The sequence below is a fragment of the Erythrolamprus reginae genome, chromosome 9, assembly GCF_031021105.1.
Source record: "Erythrolamprus reginae isolate rEryReg1 chromosome 9, rEryReg1.hap1, whole genome shotgun sequence".
In the NCBI taxonomy this organism is placed as follows: domain Eukaryota; kingdom Metazoa; phylum Chordata; class Lepidosauria; order Squamata; family Dipsadidae; genus Erythrolamprus; species Erythrolamprus reginae.
In genome coordinates, this window is record NC_091958.1 from 57,276,641 (window position 1) to 57,298,834 (window position 22,194).

General features: G+C 48.1%; 1 protein-coding gene across 1 annotated transcript in view; it reads right to left on the bottom strand.

Annotated features, from left to right (window-relative positions):
• The window catches only part of CACNA1H (calcium voltage-gated channel subunit alpha1 H), a 151,018-nt gene that overhangs the window by 8,223 nt on the left and 120,601 nt on the right, over positions 1 to 22,194 (bottom strand). Inside the window, 16 exon segments of the mRNA XM_070761469.1 lie at positions 372 to 450; positions 2,453 to 2,523; positions 3,083 to 3,216; positions 3,345 to 3,454; positions 4,718 to 4,869; positions 11,283 to 11,475; positions 12,680 to 12,769; positions 13,190 to 13,315; positions 13,494 to 13,620; positions 17,201 to 17,337; positions 17,339 to 17,386; positions 17,879 to 17,902; positions 17,904 to 17,948; positions 19,226 to 19,349; positions 20,095 to 20,195; positions 21,188 to 21,589. Of these exon segments, the coding sequence (XP_070617570.1) occupies positions 372 to 450; positions 2,453 to 2,523; positions 3,083 to 3,216; positions 3,345 to 3,454; positions 4,718 to 4,869; positions 11,283 to 11,475; positions 12,680 to 12,769; positions 13,190 to 13,315; positions 13,494 to 13,620; positions 17,201 to 17,337; positions 17,339 to 17,386; positions 17,879 to 17,902; positions 17,904 to 17,948; positions 19,226 to 19,349; positions 20,095 to 20,195; positions 21,188 to 21,589 (1,963 nt within the window).

Sequence of the window (22,194 nt, forward strand, 5' to 3'; positions counted from 1 at the left end):
ACATCTGGGTGTGTTCTTGTCCCAGGGGCAGGCAAAGTTGGCTCTTCTATGACTTGTGGGCTTCAACTCCCAGAATTCCTGAGCCAATCATGCTAGTTCAGGAATTCTGGGAGTTGAAATCCACATGTCACAGAAGAGCCAACTTTGCCTACCCCTGTATCTTGCCTTTCAGCAGAGTTATGGTTGTTCTCTAGATTACAGTGTTTCCCAATCTTGGCAACTTGAAGACATTTGGAATGCTGGCTGGGGAATTCTGGGAGTTGAAGTCCAGATATCTCCAAGTGGCCAAGGTTGGGAAACACTGCTCCAGAGCGCCTGGCTACCATATCCACAGGGTCTCCAAGCAACAGAAAAAAGCGAAGAGGACTCACCCAACTTCCCAAAGAGTTCGACCCCCAGGGCAGCGTAGATGAAGAAGAGGAGCATGAAGAGCAGGCCAAGATTCCCCACCTAGGAAAGCAGAAGGTCAGAAGTGGACTTTAAGCAGCGAGCTCGGAAACACGTGCGGTCAATTGACGCAGCAGCTTTTCAGCTGTATTGACAGGGCTGTAGAAAGGCCGGTGTTCCCAGGCTACTTCACCCCTGGGACAGTTTCCCATTTCCTGGAGGTCCCCAGCCGCTCTCCCCTGGCACAGAGCTGTGGGGCAGGCCGGATGTGCGGAGGGGCCCTCCCCCCAGGAAGGGAAGTGGGGTGGAGGATGAGAAGGGTGAGCAGTGGGGCTGGTGAGGATCAGGGAGGGCAGCGTTTCCACTGACGGAGGCCTTGAGTTTTTATTTTTATGTCATTTTGGGAGGAGGGGGGGTCCTATCAGCATTTTTTCCTATCCTGGTCCCACATAGGCCCCATTATCTCTCCAGCACGTGGACTGCCTGCAAATGTATCCCAGAGGGAGGGCAGAATCTCTCTGGTCTGTTTTTGTGCCCAGATGCTCCTTCCCATCTCATCCTCAATTTCATTGCTCAATCTAAGCCCCCTTCCTGCCCCGCAGAAGGCTTTCAGGGGGGTGCAGAAGTCAGGCCCTCTTCCTGCCCCCTCTGGGGCAGTTGTTTGTGTGTATGTGTGTGTGTGAGAGAGAGACAGAGATAGCAATAGCAATAGGATTTAGACTGATATACCACTTCAGTGCTTTAATAGCCCTCTCTGAATCAGCCTCTTGCCCCCAACAATCTGGGTCCTCATTTTACCCACGAAGGAAGGAAGGGAGGGAGGGAGGGAGGGAGGAAGGAATAGCAATAGCATTTAGACTTATATCCCACTTTGTAGTGCTTTTACAGCCCTCTCTAAGCAATTTACAGAGTCAGCATGTTGCCTGCAACAATCCGGGTCCTCATTTGACCCCCCTCAGAAGGATGGAAGGCTGAGTCAACCTGGAGCCGATGGTGAGATTTGAACTGCTGAACTACTAACTAGCAGTTAGTTGAAGTAATTGAGATGAGTTTCTCAGGATACTTTTCCTCCCCCCCACCCCAGAGGCACGTGCAGAGTGCAAAGGGGGCATTTCATGCCAGGAGAATTATCTATTCCGTGGCATCCCAGAGGCAGAACTGAGGGGCGACCCTGGCTTTGTGTTTTTGTGTTGGTGTGAGCACAAAAAAAGGGGAACCAGCTTTGAAAAAAGCTCCAGGACTTGTGGACTCAAAAGCCATCAACTAGTTATCTCAAGGACTGAGTTGAAAGAAAGAAAGAAAGAAAGAAAGAAAGAAAGAAAGAAAGAAAGGAATAGAATAGAATAGAATAGAATAGAATTTTTTTTGGCCAAGTGTGATTGGACACACAAGGAATTTGTCTTGGTGCAGATGCTCTCAGCGTACATAAAATAAAATATACATTTGTCAAGAATCATGTGGTACAACACTTAATGATGGTCATAGGGGTCAAATAAGCAATGAAGAAGCAATATTAATAAAAATCTTAGGATATAAGCAACAAGTTACAGTCCTACAGTCAACATGGGAGGAAATGGGTGATAGGAATGATGAGAAAAACTAGTAGAATAGAAGGGCAGATTTAGTAGAAAGTCTGACAGTGTTGAGGGAATAATTTGTTTAGTAGAGTGATGGCGTTGGAGAAAAACTGTTCTTGTGTCTAGTTGTCTTGGTGTGCAGAAAGAAAGAAAGAAAGAAAGAAAGAAAGAAAGAAAGAAAGAAAGAAAGAAAGAAAGAAAGAAAGAAAGGAAACAAAACAAAACAAAACTAGAGGAGAACATTTTGAGCTGCTGGAAATAATGTCCTCAGTGCAGTTGGGAAATGGTGTCAATAAATCCCTCTGGGTGTGTCGTTTCTTCCCCTCTTGGGGCGAGACAAGATGGAACATTTCTGGAAAGCTGGAGGAATGGGAGTATCAGGAGGAGGAGGAGCAGGAGAAAGGAGGAAGGAGGAAGGAGGAAGGAGGGGGGAATCTGACGTTTAGAAGGGAAAGGAAAATCAACAACTGCAGAGCTTCACGCCTGACCTGGGGGAGGGCTTGGACCACCGTGTCCAGCAAGGCCCGCATCCCTGTGGCCATTTTCAGCAACTTCAGCACTGGAAAGCAAAAGAAAGTGGGACTGTGAGCCATGGAACCTCCCCGTCCAGGCGCAGCATATCTTCCAATGGCAGGTTTTATTTATTTATTTATTTATTCATTGGACTTATATGCCTCCCCTCTCCATGGACTCGGGGCGGCTTACAACATTTTAATAAAAAACCACAATAGATAAAAACATTCTAGGCCAATTACCATAATAGGATGATAACTTTAAAAAATTTCTTTAAACATTTAAAATCAAAAAGTGACACACCTATAATTACACCAGATACATTCCCTGGGCAGAGTCTAGGGTCTAATGACCCCAAGGCTGGCGACATAAATGTGTTTTCAAATTCTTACGGAAGGTAAGGAGGGTGGGGGCAGTGCGAATCTCTGGGGGCAGCTGATTCCAGAGGGCCGGACCTCCACAGAGAAGACTCTTCCCCTAGGCCCCGCCAGCCGGCATTGTCCGGTTGACGGGACCCTGAGGAGACCAACTCTGTGGGACCTGACCGGTCGCTGGGATTTGTACGGCAGATACTTCTGGGATCCTCCCCCAGCGAAGCCCCTCACCTCTAGCGATCCTGAGCACCCTCATGATGCGGATGATGGTGGGGTTGATGGGGAGGGCGGCATTCATCTCAATCTCCTCCAGGGTGATCCCCATGATGGACAGAAGGACGATGGCCAGATCCAGCTGGTTCCACCTACAGGGAGGGTAGCAGGAGCACAGAGGCTGAGCTAATTCAACAGCCAGGCAACGTGGGGGTACCCCCACCCCACCCACCCCACCACCCCTTCCCCCAAATGACATCGCCACCATCCCGTCTCCAACCTGTCCTTGAAGAACCTCCGGAAGCCAAAGGCCACCAGCTTCAAGATGGCTTCGACCACAAAGACGAAGGTGAACAAGTAGTTGCAATATTTCAGGGCCTCTTCTAGAGACTGCAAGGAAAGACAGGAGGGGTGGGTGGGCGGGTTGCTTGTTAGGGTCCGTTAGTGGCCAAGCAGAAGGAATTTATTTATTTATTTATTTAATCGGACCTATATGCCGACCCTCTCCAAGGACCTGGGGTGGCTTAAAACATATAAAGGTACAAAGTATAAAAACAAATTCCAATACAAAGTCCAATATTACAAATCGTGCAGAACCGCAACCACGCAAGCGGTCATGGACCTTCCTAGATGTCCCCATATTTCTCCAACACCCCACGGTCTGCATTGGTTGCCGATTGGTTTCTGGACGCAATTCAAAGTGTTGGCAATGACCTCTATAGTAGCTCTACATGGCATCGGGCCAGAATACTTGTGCGACCGACTCCTGCTGCATGAATCCCAGTGACTGGTGAGGTCCCACAGAGTCGGCCTTCTCCAGGACTCGTCAACTACACCAGTGTTTCTCAACCTTGGCAACTTGAAGGTATTTGGACTTCAACTCCCAGAATTCCCCAGCCAGCGAAGAGTCCATCAACCAGTTCCTGGAGCCACACACACCAAGCAGCATACGACCAGCAGGGCTAATCCTAGCAATGGGGTAGCTCCAGGGGGAGCTCTCCATGGTGCTGCATCTATGAGGGTCGCCCAGATATCTCCAAGTTGCCAAGGTTGGGAAACACTGAACTAGACAATGTTGCTTGGTGGGGCCGAGGAGAAGAGCCTTCTCTGTGGGGGGCCCGGCCCTCTGGAATCAGCTCCCCCCAGAGATTCATACTGCCCCCACCCTCCCTGCCTTTCGTAAAAGCCTGAAGACTCATCTATGCTGCCAGGCTTGGGGTTACTGGACACTTCCTGCTGGCTGATGAATATATAGTGGACTTGTTGATTGAATGGATATGTGCGCATTTTAATTTTTAGATTTAACTTTTAACTTAATTAATTGGATTTCAATGTACATTGTTTCCTTATATGTTGTAAGCTGCCCCAAATCCTTGGAGCATTTAAATCTAATAAATAATAATAATATAGAAGATTTATTAAATGTCATGGGACCTCCGGACCAAGAATCTGCTGTCCTGCCCTTCCTCACAGAAGCTCCACCAGTATCCATCCATGACTTTTCTGCTTTCTGAAGAAGCTGCAACAGGTTCCTGGCCTTCAGCTCTTGGCTGCCAAAACCCCTGGATTGAGTGCCCCCCCCGGCTGGCCCCTGAACTTGCCTGTCCTGGGCCCCACGAAAGCTACGGGAGAGCCAAGAGAGGCTGCCTGTACCTTGGGTTGATCAAAGTGCTCCATGGACATCGTGATGACATTGACGCCAATGATGAAAGTGATGAAGAGGTCCAGGTAGTGGCTGGTGCAGAGCGAATGGATGTATTTCCGGGCAGGGGAATAATCGGCGTAGTAGGGCCGTCGCTGAGCTTCTGCAGGGGAAAAAACACCCAACAAGGACCCGTCAGATCCTGGCAGCCTCCTCGGCCTCTTCCAACATAAGCCATGCTGGCACGCAAAACCATGCGAGTTTTGTCTGAGGGGCATGCAGTCCATGGCTCTGTGGATTGTGGTTTTTGTAGTCAAGGCCGTGATGCTCCTCCTCTGCCCACCGAGACATGGAGATGGACTCTGCAGAGTTCTTGGAAGTGAGGTGAAGGTTTGCAAGCTCATGGAACCTTTGTCTTAACTACCTAGAGAAACCTCGAAGACTGACGGCAGAAAAAGCCCTCCTGGTCCATCTAGTCTGCCTTTCTACTATTTCCTGTATTTTATCTTAAGATGGATCTATGTTTATCCCAGGCATGTTTCAATTCAGTCACTGGGGATTGACCAACCACGTCTGCTGGAAGTTTGTTCCAAGCATTTACTACTACTCTTTCAGTCAAATAATATTTTCTCACGTTGCTTCTGATCTTTCCCCCAACTGACCTCATATTGTGCCCCCTTGTTCTTGTGTTCACTTTCTTATTAAAAACACTTCCCTCCTGACCTTATTTAATCCTTTAACATATTTAAATGTTTCGATCATGCCCCCCTTTCCCTTCTGTCCTCCAGACTATACAGATGGAGTTCATGAAGTCTTTCCTGATAAGTTTGATGCTTAAGACCTTCCACATTTTTGTAGCCTGTCTTTGGACCTGTTCAGTTTGATCCATATCTGCAACTTAGTGTGGGATTATTGGGGCATCTTGTGAAAGCAAAGCCCTGAGATTACAGCCAGCCAACAAGAGAGGAACCATGTTCTCTTCCAAATGTGAGGATTGCATAGCTTTCCCCAAGCTGGTGCTCTTCAGCGACACATTGGGGTTCAACGCCCATAATTCCGAGCCAACGAGGATTATGGGGGATGAAATTGAATGCATCTCAAGGCACCAGGTTGAGGAAACCTGGCACAAGAATGGAAAAGTAGGAACCTCGTGCTCTAGGCTTCATTAAGATCAGACGTGTTCAACCTCAGCAACTTTTAAGACTTGTAAACTTCAACTCCCAGAATTCCCCAACAGCCCAGGGGACTTCTGGGAGTTAAAACCCCACAAGTCTTGAAGTTACCAAGTTGGGACACCCATGGTCTAGGTGAGGGGTAGGCCAAGTTGGCCCTTCTATGACATGTGGATTCAACTCCCAGAATTCCTGAGCCAGCCATGGTAACTCAGGAATTCTGGGAGTGGAAGTCCACATGTCATCAAAGAGCCAACTTGGCCTACCCCTGGTCTAGATGATTTGTTGGCCTTAGCATTGTGGTGGTGTTTAGGACTTTTGTCCACCCCTTTGAGAAATCCACACAAAAGTTTGGAATTCTGCCTTGTTATGGATACAACCTTCTCCATTTGATTCTGGGAGATGCAGGCACCTGATTGTTAGAAGAAGGAAAAGGTGAGCCAGAGTTGGCCTCCTAATTCCTCCAGGGCCCCCACCTAGTCATTTGCAACCCTCTGTTTCCTACCCTCGACCCTTTTGATTCTTCCCAGTCGACTGTTACATTGCCAAATGTTTTGCTAATGCAAGACACCGGGCCGATCGGAATCTGCAAGTGGAACTAATCCCATCAAAAGGGACCCAACTGAGTGGTCACCCTCTGGCTATTAATCCCTCCCTTCCCCCGATGGCTGAGAAGGACATTTAAATACGTGTGTGTATTTTCCAGGCAAGCAGTTTGAAAGCCTCTCAAAGCAAACAGGGTTTCTCTCTTTCCTGCCTGGCTGCCTTTGAGCTCTCGGGATAATTGGCAAGAGTCCGTCAACCAGTTCCTGGAGCCACACACACCAAGCAGCATACAACGGAGCGGGGCTAATCCTAGCAACGGGGGAGCCCCAGGGGGAGCTCTCCATGGTGCTGCATCTATGAGGGTCGCCCAGAAAGCAATGCACCACATTTCTCTTCTCAGTCTACAGTAATGGTACAAATACAAAACTTTAGATATAAATTATATGAATTGTCAGGAGTTCGTGTGTAAATTTTGCGTTTCTTCAGAATTTTGCGTAGCTGTGGCAGTATTTCAAAATGGCATCTGTTAGTGACGTACGTTATAAGCAGCGTGTTGTCACTGAATTTCTCATGGTGGAGAAAGAAACTGTTGGGAACATTCACAAACATTTGTGTGCAGTTTATGGAGAATCTGCAGTCGACAGAAGGACGGTTAGTCGCTGGCCACAGAGGGGAGGCCGTTAGAGGTGATTCACCCAGTGCAAAAATGGCTTCATGATCAGAACCAGGAGGGGTACTGACAGGGCATACACACCCTTGTGTCTCGCTGGAGAAAGGCCATAGAACAGGACAGAGATTACATGGGAAAATAGGAGTGTAGAAGAAACATCATTCTTTTTTGTGTGGAAGTTTCATTGTGTTCAATAAAAAATTGTTGAAGAAAAAGAATGTGGTACATTACTTTCTGGGCGACCCTCATAATGGTTCCCCCCTGTCCCATTTTTCCCTTTAGGGGCAAATGTTCCTGGTTGTTTTCATTCCATCCTTGCTTCTTTCTCTTCTGATCCTTTGCTGTTGGTTGACCCCATTAGCTACTAACACATCCAAGTCAACAACTAACCCACTCACTTCCTGTCTTTGAAATCCTGGACTCAGGTGCTTTGGAGAATAGCTTGACTCCCTCTTCTTTGTGGCAACCCCTGAGATACTGGAAGGCTGCTATTGTGTCTCCCCTGGTCTTTCTTTTCATCAAACTAGCCATGCCCAGTTCCTGCACCAACTCTTCATATGTTTTAGCCTCCATTTATCCCCTCATCCTCTTTGTGGCTCTTCTCTGCACTCTTTCTGGAGTCTCAACATCCTTTTTGCATCGTGGTGACCAAAACTGAATGCAGTACTCCAAGTGTAGCCTTACAAAGTAGTAAAGTGGTAACTGTAGCCCAAGATATTTGATAGGTTCCAGTTTCAGGTGAACGTGTTGCTTCACTAGAGATACATGACAAAGAGGTAGAACACATAGACACGACACACACAAGCTGATGAAAAAGGATCTTGGTTAGATGTCCCAAGTAGGTCAGAGGCAAAGCAGAAGCTCTGGAGACATCCCCAGCATGTGAGGAGAAGCAGCATGCAGTGGCGGCTTGGGAACATGTTACATTGAAAGTACACTGACGACACAGGAAAAAGCATGACGTCCACGCCACATCCCATCCCACCATGCATGCAAAGTCCATTAGAAGAGATGCCAACTCATGCACTGCAGAAGGAGGAGACATAAGCCATTTGGTGAACATAACTGCCCTCTTGAGTGCGGGCTCGTAGAATCGATGCGCAGTCTCAATGAAGCCAATGCTTACACTGTGGCACAGACAAATAAGGGACAAACTGAGACTATGTATTATTCTAAATACTTTTCTGGTTCAAAAGCTTACGGGGATCATGGCAGAAACTTGGGTCAAGGTTCAAGATTCCATCTGGAATCAGATCCTTCTCTTTGGGCATAGAATGTGTCCCTGTGGTCAGAAATTTCCAGGTCTTCTACTCATCAACCTTGGATGATGGGAAATATGGACATGTCATGTCCAACATATCCACAAATTATGTTCTGGGTGCCATCCCTTGTTAGGAGGTAGAAACGGATCTTCTCTGACCTTCTTCCATGGTCCAATCTATGTTCCTGCCTGCTTGGCTTTCAAAAGCCAATGACATGTGTGGAGTTTGGCCAGAAAGGCACAGGATGCAGCTCCTGACCAATCACAGAGGCCACTGGAGGGATTTGGGCCCTCGATCTCCAGTCCTGTAATTATGTCACTTGGTCCAATCCCTGCCCCATGAGGCCATCCTGTAGGATTGCATTCCCACCATCCCTGGAATTCCCTACCTAACAGAGGGCACTCCACACCTGGCAACTTTGAGACTTATGAACTTCAACATAGATGGCTGAGGAATTCTGGAAGTTGAAGTCCATAAGCTTTAATGTTGCCAAGACCCCAGCTTCCTCCTCTAACGTTCTCCTTGGCCTGTTGCCGTCACTGGCAAGGAACACCATCATCTCAACCTCTGATTGCCCACAGACAAGTCCCACCAAGACACACAGAAGCTACAGAGTGTCAGTCACACATCAGATCTTTCTGAGCCTGGCCAGTTCCTTCTTGAACATATATGCACCCTAATCCCTTGAATGAAAGCAGAACCCAAGAACCTGCCTTTCTCCAGGTGGACTCTTGGCCTATCTCAGTTAATAGAGTCTAGGTTGCTATAGATGTCTTGGCTTCCAGGTCAACGTTCTTTCTTGGTCCTTCCTGGACCCTCAGGAGATACGTCCTGGAACCTCTTGCATGCCAAGAGGGTTTTCTGTTGAGCTATGGACCCTTCCCATCTTGAGATCTTCCCTCCACTTCTCTGGTTTCACCCAGTTCCTCCTGAATGTCTGAGCTGTGTTCTTATACAACTAACCACCTCCTGGTCTCTTTCCAACCAACCTATTTTCCCCACCGTTGCTTCTTTTTTCTATTAAATGCTCCTGCCATCCAACCCTAATATCTCTTTCTTCTTGACTTTCCTCTCCATGGTGTCTCAATTCTTCAGCCCCTCGGGCAGGTAGCACAAAACTCCTATTTTTCTGTTCAGTGCACTGTTGAAATGGGAAGGGGGGGGGAGCACACATTTTCAAAATATGATGAGATTTCTGCCTCGACTCTGTGCCGAAACCTGACCGGGGGCCACTTTTCGACTCCCCGAATGGTTTACAGGCTGAACGTGCATCTCTTTTAATGGAGCCCATTTTGGGGGACACTCGTTTTCCTGCCCGTGGAAAGGGGAGGCCACCTCATCCCTTCCCTTCTGCTGGTTTTCCACATGCATCTCTCGTGGGCCATGCCGGGCCCCCCCCCTGGGCCAAAACCCTCGGGGGAAATTTGCAGCCGCTTTCCCCCTGAAACCCTTTGGTGATGCTTTAAGTCGCAGGGGGAGAAATTGGGGTGGGTGGGAGCTGGAATCATCTTCTGACATGAGGCAAAAACCAGGGGTGGGCATCAGGTCAGTTAGCAACAGGGTCACTGCCCTGTTGCTGGATGGGTGCGACCTAATTATCCACCTGCACCACGAAGGGTCCGGAGCCTTTTTTCAAGGCTCCAAGAGGGCAAATATGGCTTCCTTGGGAGTCCGGAGGCCCTCTGGAGGCCAGAAACAAGCCTTCTTATACTCTGAACATAGCTTTTTTCCTCCAGCCTTAACTAGCTGCTAACGATCTTCCCAGCTCTTACCTTGCAGGCTCTTTCATTGTTTCTCTATGAGAAGAATGTTTTTTAAGCCCTAAGTCTTTGCAGCTCTAACTTGCTACTGGTAAGTCTCTTTCCAGCTCTAACCAGGTGCTAACCATGTTCCCAGCTCCTACCAGCTTGCAAGCTCTTTCATTGTTACTCTCTGCTAAGAATGTTTTCCAAACCCGATCTTTGTAGGGTTGTTTTTCCATTGCTCTACTTGTTTCTTTCCAGGTGCTAATAATGTTCCCAGCTCTTACTGGCCTGCAAGCTCTTTCATTGTTACTCTCTCCGAATAAAGTTTTTTTAAAGCCCTTAAGCAGAGGATAAAATAATGTGCTGAATCTGACCAGACTAAGGACGCTAGCCAGATGAATACCTAGTAAGCAGATTCTTTTCCCTACTTTCCTCCCCAAAAACCAAGGTGCGTCTTATACTCCGAAAATACGGTAAGTTGGTTTTGTGGATGATATATTTTCCCTAGGCAATCTAACATTAGCACTGATTAATATTGATGATGTTACCTAGTTTGGTTAATGAAATGCCTGTGAGAAAACAGCCAAACCCAGAGAGCACCAAGGAGCCCTCGGAAGGAATTGGCCCCCGATATCTACTTGGGGGAACCCCGTGTATGGCTCCTATCCATGCTGAGCTGGGATGTTAAAGGAAGAGCCGGGGTGGTGCAGCAGGTAGAGTGCTGTACTGCAGGCCACTGAAGCTGACTGTAGATCTGAAGGTCAGCGGTTCAAATCTCATCACCTGCTCAAGCCTTCCATCCTTCCGAGGTGGGTCAAATGAGGACCCGGATTGTGGGGGCCATAGGCTGGCTCTGTTAAAAAGTGCTATTGATAACATGTTGTAAGCCGCCCTGAGTCTAAGGAGAAGGGCGGCATAAAAATCGAATAAATAAATAAATAAAAATAAAGAGAATCACGGAGCTGAGCCTCGTGCATCAGAGGAGGAAGGGTGAGCTACCTTCTGGCTCTTAAAGCATCTCCAAAGCTGGGGAGGGGAAAGGCCTTTTTGGGGTCCCATCCCCAACCCGAAGAAAACCAGGCAATAAGGAGGGAGGTCGAGCCGGACGTCGGGAGCAGGCAACCCTCAGAAAGATTGTGATTGTACCGCTGTCTACCGACCAGACATGTATATCGCCTTACTCCTGCGCTTTTTCTCCAGACGCCGCAGCCGCTTCTCCTCGCGCCGCCGGGCCTCCTCCGCCTCCTGGTGCTGCCGGCATTTGTGGAAGTTCTCCACCACCACCCCGACGAACATGTTGAGCACAAAGAAGCTGACGATGAGCAGGAAGGAAATGAAGTAGAGAAGCATCCAGAGGTTATGGTTCCGGCTGGGCTGGCGAGGCGGCCAAAAGGCAGCAGGAAGAAGGGAGAGATGGGGGTGGGGAGACAAGGAACAATGGCGGATGAGCACAATGGAGATGGAGCCCACCCCGGAGGCGAGTGGAGCAGTCAACCCTTCGGACGCCAGAGGTTGGTGCTGGAGCGTCTTGGAAGAGTTGGCATCTTGACCAGCTTACTGGGCAGTGCACCCTCCCCGCCCTGTGGAATATGGCCAGGATGCCCCCATGGCATAGTCCACTTGCCAGCCCAGCTGCCAGAAATAGTGGCCTTCTCTTTCTGGACTTTTGCGCCTGCTTGAGTTGTTTCTGGTTTCCCTTGCATGTTCTGCACCCTGACAGGATCACAACGGTGTGTGTGTGTGTGTCTAAGATTAAAAATAAAAAACTCAAAGAGAAGACTTCGTACTGAGAGGAGGAGGGGAACTTTCCAAAAAAAGTTCAGATCTGATCATTCTCCACTATCTTCGTTTTGCTTTTAAACTTAGTCGCGCTGCAGGATGTAAAGTCATTTCAGACAAATTGGTTTTCCAAAAATGAAAGACTTAAAGACTCTGGGACTGACTTTAATTTGGGGGTTTTTGGAATGGCTGGATGAGCATCCCTGGGTCAGGGTGGAAATGGGTGGGAGAAGACGTTGCGGGGCTCCTGGGAGCTGGAGAATCAGCCCAACCGAAGGTGAGGTCCACCTGGGGCAGCATCTCCTGAGATATCCAGAAAGGACACCGTCACTGAAATCTCTCCAGCAATGTTTGAATGACATTATCCTTAAGTCTGAATCATGATGGATCATCATCACCTAAATCTGCTACAGGGTCTCCTACTTAAGCAGGAGATTGGAGTTGAAGTCTTCCAGAGTCCTTTTCCCTTCCACCTTCCACCTTCCACCTTCTTCTTCTTCTTCTTCTTCTTCTTCTTCTTCTTCTTCTTCTTCTTCTTCTCCTTCTCCTTCTCCTCCTCCTCCTCCTCCTCCTCCTTCTCCTTCTTCCTCCTCCTTCTCCTCCTCATTTATCACCTAATAGTTAGGTGGGTCATTTATCACCTAATGGTTATCCCCCCCCTTGTGAATGAATGAATGGCCAGCACTTCAGCCAGAATGTTGACCCTATTGTTGATTGCCAATCATTGCGCTGCATATGTGCGTGGGAATGAGTCTTTGAGCAACTCCCCATGAAAACTCTTAGGACATTTAGTGTCTACCTGTTGGTCAATCCCGACGGCGTCCAATCCATCATACATGATGTTCACCCAGCCATCTTTGGAAGAGAGGACGAACAAAGACATCAGGGCCTGTGAAAGCAAAGAATGTTGTTGATAAAAGTAGAATTGTCCTTTGTATGGATGTGATCACAATTAAACCTAACAAAAACTTCGTTGCAAATAATCAAAAGTGAGAGGTAGTATACCTCCACTATAGAAACTGAAATCATAGCTTGTTTGTTAATGAAATGTCAACTAGATATTTGACACAATTATCCCTTTCTTTCTTTCTTTCTTTCTTTCTTTCTTTCTTTCTTTCTTTCTTTCTTTCTTTCTTTCTCTGTCTCTCTCTCATCTTTTCTTTTCCCTTCTACCTTTTGACTTTACCTTTATTTTCACTCCTTTCCTTTTTTATATTATGTTATATTGTCTTCTTTTAAAAACGGAGATTGGGAAGGTTGCTCGCCTGGAGGAACTTCTTCTCTGCCCGGCTTCTCCTACCCCTCTTACCTGCCCCAAATTGTCGAAGTTGTACTTCCGCCGGATCCATCTGTAGTGAGCTTTTCTGCAGTCGGCTTTAGTGGAGATGTTTCGGATGTCACCTCCCTCACAGTGGTAGAACTTGCCCTTGAAGAGCTGGGAGGAAACCGAATAAAATCAGCAGGAGAGGTTTAAGAAGGGAGCGAGGGGGCCTCAGCTCCCACAGACCTTGGAGACATCCCCTGAGGTCTAGTCTCATGCTCAGGCTGAGCCAATTGAAGGAGACCAAGAACCCTTTCGGTGGATCTTGGTCTGGTGGGTGGGGAAGCCTTACCTGCACTCCCAAAATGCCGAAGATGATAAAGAAAGCACAACAGATCAGGACAATGTTGCCGATAGGCCGGAGAGAAGAGATCAACGTCTCCACCACGAGTTTCAGACCGGGAGCTCTGCTGATGACCCTGGAGAGGAGAGGAAGGACGCCTCCTGTTTTCACCCCAATTCCAGACTCCCCAAGAAATATTCAGCCCCCCAGAGGAAACTGGCAGGTGGGAACCATATTTTATAACTTTTAAGTGTTCTGGTTCTCTTCCCCCCACCCCTCATTTTTCGTTGTGTGCTGCATGATGGAAAGCAGGATGTTTATTTAGTGAAATAGAAAAATGGTATTTCTCTATCTCTATCTATTCTATCTAACTATCTCTCTCTCTCTCTCTCTCTCTCTCTCTATCTATCTATCTATCTATCTATCTCTCTATCTCTCTAATCTCTCTCTCTCTCTATCTATCTAATCTATCTATCTATCTCTCTCTATCTAATATCTCTCTCTCTCTCTCTCTCTAATCTATCTCTCTCTCTCTCTCTCTAATCTCTCTCTCTCTCTCTCTCTATCTAATCTATCTATCTCTATCTATCTATCTATCTATCTATCTATCTATCTATCTAATCTCTCTCTCTCTCTCTCTCTCTATCCACTGCTCAAAACAATAAAGGGAACCCTCCAAGAACCCATCCTAGATCTGAATGAATGACATATTCTCATTGAATATTTTGTTCTGTCCAAAGTTGATTGTGCACCAAAGCAGGTGAAATTGATTGTCCATCAGTTTTGCTTCCTAAGTGGACAGTTTGATTTCACGGAAGTTTGATTGACTTGGAGTTACACTCTGTTGTTTAAGTGTTCCCTTTATTATTATTTTTTGAGCAGTGTATATTTGACACAATTTATTGTAAAATGTAGTGTGCCTTTTATAGTTGTACCTATTTTGAATTTGTTTAATTTTAATTTTAATTTATTTTCTTTGACTTTTTTTTGTATCTCTATTTGGATTTTCTTTTTAAATTGTGGAAAATGAATAAAGAATGTTTAAAAAGAAAAGAAAAGCAGGATCTAAAATGAAGGAGGCAGCAAATGGAGAAAGTCCAGTTTGGGTCCTTGAGGATGAAGGTCGGGTCCTTGATGCCTTCTCCTGCAGCGGAGAAGAAAAGCTCTCCTCCCATGCCCAGAGGAAGTCCTGCAGGGAGGGCCCAGGAAATGCCTCCAGACTTGACCTGTTGCACCTAATCAAAGCTTTCAGAGGCCTTTGGAGACTCCCCCCCCCTTGGTCAAGATGGACCTGGGCTGGCCTTCTGAGATCTTCATCTCTTCAAATAGCAAGCCACTCCCAAGATCCATCTCTCCCTAAAAACATCCTAGCACAATGTCACCCCCACACACACACAAGAAACAGATGGGCCAGTTGTGCACCAGAGCTGTTTCTTCGTTTATTTCCACCAAAGCAATCAAAGACCCCTGCCAGGTTGTTTTTGGGGAGTTTAGTTTTGCATTTTGTGTAGTCATGAAGCACCAGGCTCCTGCAGAGCGGAGAATTCCCCCAGTATGTTTCCCTCCTCTTTCTCCTTCCCCCCCCCCACTCGCTTCCCCTCCTCCTCCTCTTCCTCCTCCAGCCGCCTCGCTTATTACTTGACGACAAACAAAACGACCAGCTCCCTTTCGCCTTGTTTCAGATATTGAAAGTGTCACCCTGCTTTCGATTTTTCCAGGAAGCTAAATTGCTCCTCTGTGGTTCTGAACACAAAACATCTCCAGATGCCGGGAATTCTACAAGGATTACAGTGGGAATGCAAATTCACGCCCGGGAAATGTCTCTGCCACCCTGCCTGTGACCCCTGCCCTTAGGGGCCTCGGGCTGGTGTTCCTGGAAATACTACAAGGTTTGCCATTCAGCCTCTCCAGCTATTTGGTCTCCAGACTGCTTTGAAAAGGTCTTGAAATGCTGGGATTTATTTCTCTTGCCCCAGACATGATAATGCAACCTACTGCAAACAAGGGCAACTTTTCTCTCCGACCTGCTGGGAAGAATGGGGTGCTCTGGCTTTTGAGACAGGCCCATGCCTAGAGCTGCTAAATAGGAAAGACATGCATGCTAATCTATGCGCCACAGGGCCCCGTGTCAGAGACTGCTGGAAAATGAACACCGAGTTTTTGCCTTCACGGTCACATTGCTTTTGTCCTTCTGTTGAGACGCCACAGAATAAGCAGGCTCAGTTCAAAGCAAAATAGGCAGAACCACTCTGGTGGTTGCCCAAAGCACCAACTGATACGCATGGTGCCTAGAGTTAATGAAAGCACCAGACCACACTTGGATGCAATTTGGAAATAACCAGGAGTGCACCAGCTTAGCCTTTTCTCTAGAGCCAACAATGGGAAGGGCACGAGGCATGAGGATAGATCTGTCAGTTGCAAGTGGCGAATTGTATCTCCCCAAGTTCTAAACGAATCTCCAGAGTCCTCCAAGGGTCTCAGACCAAAGAATTTGTCATGGAGAAAAAGGCTGAGAAGAGATTTCGAGTTTATTTCGGGATCAAGACAGTCTCCTTAACTGTTTGTTCAGGTCTGGGAAACTGGGTTTCACCTGCTCTTCCTGAGGAAGAAGTTATTACCATATCTCAAGGCCTAAAATGGACACCTAACATCAAAAACATCATCAAAAAAGCACCACAAAGAATGTTCTTTCTGCGCCAACTCAAGAAGCTCAAACTGCCCCCAGGAGCTGCTGATCCAGTTCTACAGAGGAATCATTGGGTCTGTCATCTGCACCTCTATCACTGTCTGGTTCGGTTCTGCAACCCAACAAGACCGACACGGACTTCAGAGGAGAATGAGAGATAAAGAAAAAACAATGTCTGCCAACCTGCCTTCCATGGAGGACCTGCATGGGTCAAAAACAGGGTGGGGGAAAATATTGACTGACCCCTTGCATCCTGGACACAAACTCTGACCCTCAAAACGACGATGCTGTAGAACCCTGCACAACAGAACAACTAGGCCAGAAGAACAGTTTTCTCCCTGATCGCCCTCACTCTGCTACACAAATAATTCCATCAACACTGTCCAACTATTCACTAAGTCTGCACCACTATTAATCTTCTCATTGTTCCCATCACCATCTCCTCCCACCAATGACTGTAACTTTGTTGCTGTATCCTTACAATTTATATTGATTGGTTCCTATATTTATTGCTTATTTGTACCTGGACTTTTCATTAAGTCTTGTACCTCATGATTTTTGACAAACGTATATTTTCTTTTATGTGCACTGAGAGCATTTGCACCAGGACAAATTCCTTGTGTGGCCAATAAAAAAATTATATTCTATTCTGTTCTATTCTATTCTATTCTACACTATTCTATTCTATTCCACTATCTAATTCATTTCAATTCAAGTCAAGTAAATCCCATTCTATTCTATTGTATTATCTAATTCTATTCTATTCCATTCCATTCCATTCTACTCTATTCTATGCTACTCTACTCCATTCCACTATCCAATTCATTTCAAGTCAAGTCAAGTCAATTCCAATCTATTCTATTGTATTATCTAATTCCATTCCATTCTATTCTATTCTATTCCATTCCACTCCACTCCACTCCATTCCATTCCATTCTATTCCACTCCACTATCCAATCCAATCCAATCTAATTCACGTCCATCCCATCCTCTCGGGTGCTTCCTGCTTTTCTAGACGCCAACAAATGACCGTAAAGGTCTCAGGGTGCGCAGCAGCCGAAGGACTCTCAGGATCCCCAGAATCTTGGCTCCTCCTGCTGACGCCATGGAAACGATGATGTCAATGATAGACACAAAGACCAGGATCCCATCCAAGACGTTCCAGCTGGCTCTGGAGGTAGGTGTGCTTCCCGGAGAAGAAGCCAAGAGCCACCACCTAGGAGGAGAATGGGACAGGCTCTTTCCAGGCACCGATGTTCAGGTTACATTGAAGCTCAAGAACCATTGTTGTGAGCCTCCCTGAGTCTACAGAGAGGGGCGGCATATAAATCCAATAAATCTAATCTAATTTCACTGGAAATGAGGCATAATCTGGACCGGAACTGCTTAGGAGGGGGTGGGGAGGGGGTCGTTGCAAAGAGTAAAAGCCAACCACAATCTTCCACCACTGCAGAAAATTACGTGGGGGGGGGTGTTAACTTTTTTGCCAGGTGCGAGAAAAATTGACACGCGTCTCTTTGCTGCTGCAGTGGAAACTTTCTTGGATGCAATTTCTTTTACACTTGGGTCTCCCCCAAGAATGCCCTCCTTCCCCTAAATGAAAGTAATAAAGTGGACAATTGTCCCTCCTAGATTTATCCTCCCACTCAGTCGAAGGGATGGACTGACTTTGGCTGTATATTAATCCAAGGGGAGCCAACAACGGTACCTTAACCATCATCTCAGCAACAAAAAATGGCCGTGAAGATGTAGTTGGAGACACTCAGGAAGATCCGTTCCTGTAAAAAAACGGAGAGAAACCAGAGAGTTGAAATCCAACCTGGCAAAGACTCGACTCCTAATCCCAGGAAATCTCCATGCAGACCCTCCTCAGTTCCCCCCTAAATTCAGCCCGCCAAGCGGGTCATCCTGACCAATCCTTTCTCTCCCTTGTTTACCTTGGAGGGTTTTTATGAAAATCACTGTTTGGAGTTCAAGTCACGCAGCCCGAAGCTGCTTAATGGTGTTTGGGTGGTTTGGGAGTTGGTGTTTTTAATTTGCAGGGACATTCAGCCAAGTCAATTTGAGAAGCGGAGTGGAGAGTCAGCAGATAGCCTGGGCCTTGGGAAAACACCTAGATTTACCCCAAATAATTCATCTACCGTATTTTAGGGGATATAAGACGCACCTTTTTCCTCCCTAAAAGAGGCTGATAATTAGGGTGCATCTTATACTCTGAATGTAGCTGTTTTTTCAGCACTAACTAGCTGCTAATGATCTTCCCAGCTTTTACCTTGCAGGCTCTTTCATTGTTTCTCTCTGCAAAGAATGTTTCCAAGCTCTAAGTCTTTGCAGGGTTTGTTTCCATTGCTCTAACATGCTCCAAATAAGTTTCTTTCTAGCCCTAACCAGGTGCTAACGATCTTCCCAGCTTTTACCTTACAGGCTCTTTTGTTGTTACTCTCTGCCAAGAATATTTTCCAAGCCCTAAGTCTTTGCAGGGTTTGTTTCCATTGCTCTACTTGCTTTGAATGTTTCTTTCCAGGTGCTAACAATGTTCCCAGCTCTTACTGGCTCGCAAGCTCTTTCATTGTTACTCTCTCGAATAAGGTTTTTTAAAAGGCCTAACCAGGGGATAAAACAATGTGCTGAATCTGACCAGACTAAGGACACTGGCCAGATGGATACCTGGCAAGCAGATTCTTTTTCCTATTTTCCTCCCCCAAAATTAAGGTGTGTCTTATACTCCAAAAAACATATGGTACCTTCCCTTGTGGTACCTTCACCCTTTGCACATGCGCAGAAGGCTTCATGCATGAGCAGAGGGATAAAAAAAAGAAAATGGTGACATCCAGGCAGAACCTTGCATGGGTACCAGTACTGGTTATCTGAACCACTGGCAACTGCCTCTACCGGTACACCTGAATTGGTAGCATTTCACCCTGGAACTGATTGGTTTTGACAGCACATGCTTCCTGCTGAGCAAAAACCTGAAGACTGACAGCCTTCACCTGGGGGGCAGGGAAAGGGGGGGTCAGGCTTCTGCTCCCCCCCGCCAGAACACCTGGGAGCTCACCGTGCTGTTGGGGTCGATGTCGGGGCGCTCCAAGGCGATGGTGATGCAGTTGAGGAAGATGAAAACCAGGACCACGTGATCAAACATCTTGTGCGCAATGACTTTCTGGCAGTTGGACCGGAGCCTGAAAGCAAGATGGGGTGGGGGGAGGGGGTTGGTCAGCTGCCCCACAGGATCCCAAACATCCCTCTACTTTTAGGCCAATAGGAAAAGGGCATCAAGTGCCCCACACCTGCCCCTTTGGTTAGCTGAGCTGCTGACCGTCTGGGATGCCTGGATATTTATAGCATCTCACAGCCCCCAAATTTAGCAGCCCCTTATCTTTAGCTCGAGGGCTCTTCCCCACAGCTGCCCTGCGAGGGAAATCCAGGTAACCCCCCTATGGAACCTGAAGGAGCCCCTGTGATATGGGGGCCACAGATTCTATGCCAGTGATGGCGAACCCTGTTTTTCCTTGGGCACCAAAAGAATGGTGTGTGCATGCTGCTGCACAGGCGAGAGTGTCCACACCCATAATTCAATGCCTGGGGAGGGCAAAAACAGCCTCCCCCACCCCCCGGAGGCTGGAAACGGCCTGTTTCTCAATTTCTAGTGGGCCCAGTAGGATCATGTTTCACCCTCCCCAGGCTCCAAAGGCTTCATGGAGCCGAGAGAGGGTAAAAACACCCTCCCCATCCCCCTGGAGGCTCTCTGGAAGCCAAAAGCACCCTCCCGGAGCCTCTATGCAAGCAAAACATCAGCTGGCCGGCACACACATGCATGTTGGAGCTGGGCTAGGGCCACGGCTCGCGTGCCAGCAGATATGGCTCCATGTGCCACCTGTGGAGACTTGCTGGGTTCAGCCCAGGGAAAGAACGAGGAGCCCTTACCGGTTTTGAGGGGAGAACAAATAAAGGGACCAGTCCTCGTGATTCTTGCACCATTTGGGCTTGTAGGGCTCCAGGTTCTTGCGGATTCTGTAGCAGAAGCTCTGAAGGGAGGAAGAGGGGAAGAAGAAGGGGGCCCCCTTGAGAAACCTTAATCCCAACAGGCCTCCCTCTCCAGGACCCTTTCTGGCAGGCGGGGGCAGCTTGCACCCGGGGCCGGGGCTGGGTTGGCTGGCCAATTTTTGCAAGTTTGGGTTTGCAGCATTTATATCCTGCTTCACAGTGCTTTCCAGCCCTCTCTAAGCGGTTTACAGAGAGCCAGCCTCTTGCCCCCAACAATCTGGGTCCTCATTTGACCCAACTTGGAAAGAAGGAAGGAAGGAAGGAAGGAAGGAAGGAAGGAAGGAAGGAAGGAAGGAAGGAAGGAAGGAAGACCAATAGCCCTTAGACTTATATACCACGTCATAGTGCTTTTCCAGCCCTCTCTAAGCGGTTTACAGAGTCAGCCTCTTGCCCCCAACAATCCTCATTTGACCCACCTCGGAAAGATGGGAGGCTGAGTCAACCTTGAGCCTACTGAGATTTGATCTGCCAAACTGCTGGCAGCTGGTGATTGGCTGGAGGATTGTAGGAATGTCATTTCCTTTTAACCAGTTGTGGGCTCTTCCCTTCCTACCTTAAAGGAGGCAACCCCCCCCCCCCAAAAGGCCACCCTGGACCAGACCTCGGAGTGTGGGAGTGGTTACATCCAGAGGGGGGCTGCTAAGGTGGAACGGTGACCTGTGCTCGCCCCCGTGGCTCTGGGTGCTAGTGGAGTCCAGCGCAATTATGCTACAGCACCTGGACAGGTGCAGTAGCATAACTGCACTGGGCTCCAATGGCACACCTGTGTCCCCCCCTGCAATTTCATTACCTGCCCAGGTGCTTTAGCATAACTGTACTGGACTCCACTGGTGCACCTGTGTCGCCCCCCCTGATTTTGTTACCTGCCCAGGTGCTTTAGCATAATTGCGCTGGACTCCACTAGCACCTGTCCCCGTTCCACCTTAGCAGCCCCCCTCTGGTTGCATTCCAGGTGAGTCTGCTCCGGACTTACGTCTTCCATGCTGTCGTCGTAGTCGAAGGGATCCTCTTTGCGGCCGTCCAGGTGCAGGTAGAGCTGGCTGGGCACCTGCAGCATCTTCCCGTTGCAGTCCTGGTACTCCAGGGGCAGCAGGCCTACCGGGGGGTGCACCCCAGGCACCTGGAGGAGTTCGGGCAGGTCCAAGCCGCCTCGACCATCCAGGGACTCCGGCTGGTGGTGCAGGGCCCCCCGGCTGAGGGTGCTGAGCTTGGCCTCCTCGGCTTCGTCGTCCGTGCTGCCTTTCCCCTCCCCCGAGAGCAAGGACTCCCGCTCGCTGCCCTGGGCCTTCTTCTTGAGGCTGGGGGCCCGGCCCAGGCTGTTCCAGCTGGAGTGGCGGCTGGCCCAGTTGGCACAGGGGGAGCTGCGGAGGCTGGACTGGGAGAGGGAGGAGGCCGGGTCAGGGCTTTGGCAGGGGCTCCTTAAAAAGCATAGAAGCCCCCTCTTCAGAAGGTGCTGGGAGAAGACTTGGGCCTGACTTCCTCCTCCCCGCTCAAAGGAACACCAGGGCCTCCCCCCTTTGCTCTGCTGGAGGTGTCTATTATTCATTTTATTACAGTGGCCCCTCTACTTAAGAACTTAATTCGTTCTTGAATTAATGTCTCGAATTTCGTTCTTGAACAAGAGTCCGTGTAAGTAGAAAAGTTTGTAAGTAGAAGCAATTTTGCCCATACCAATCCATGTAAAAGCAAATAATGCATGCAAACCCATTAGGAAAGAAAGAAAAGCTCGGAATTTGGGTGGGAGGAGGAGGAGGAAGAGGAGGAGGAGAGTCGCTGCCCAGAGCGAAGGGAGCATTTCTTTTCTCTGGGCGCTGGCAGAGGTTTGTTCCCTCTCCAAGTGCCCAGAGAAAGGGAAATGCTTCGTTTGCTCTGGACTGCCAAAGCCTCCTTAAGCACCATCAAAAGGCTCCTCTGGCAGCCCAGAAAAGCCTGAGATGGCCAGGATTAAAGGGGGGACGGCAGGAAACTGACCAGGCCTTC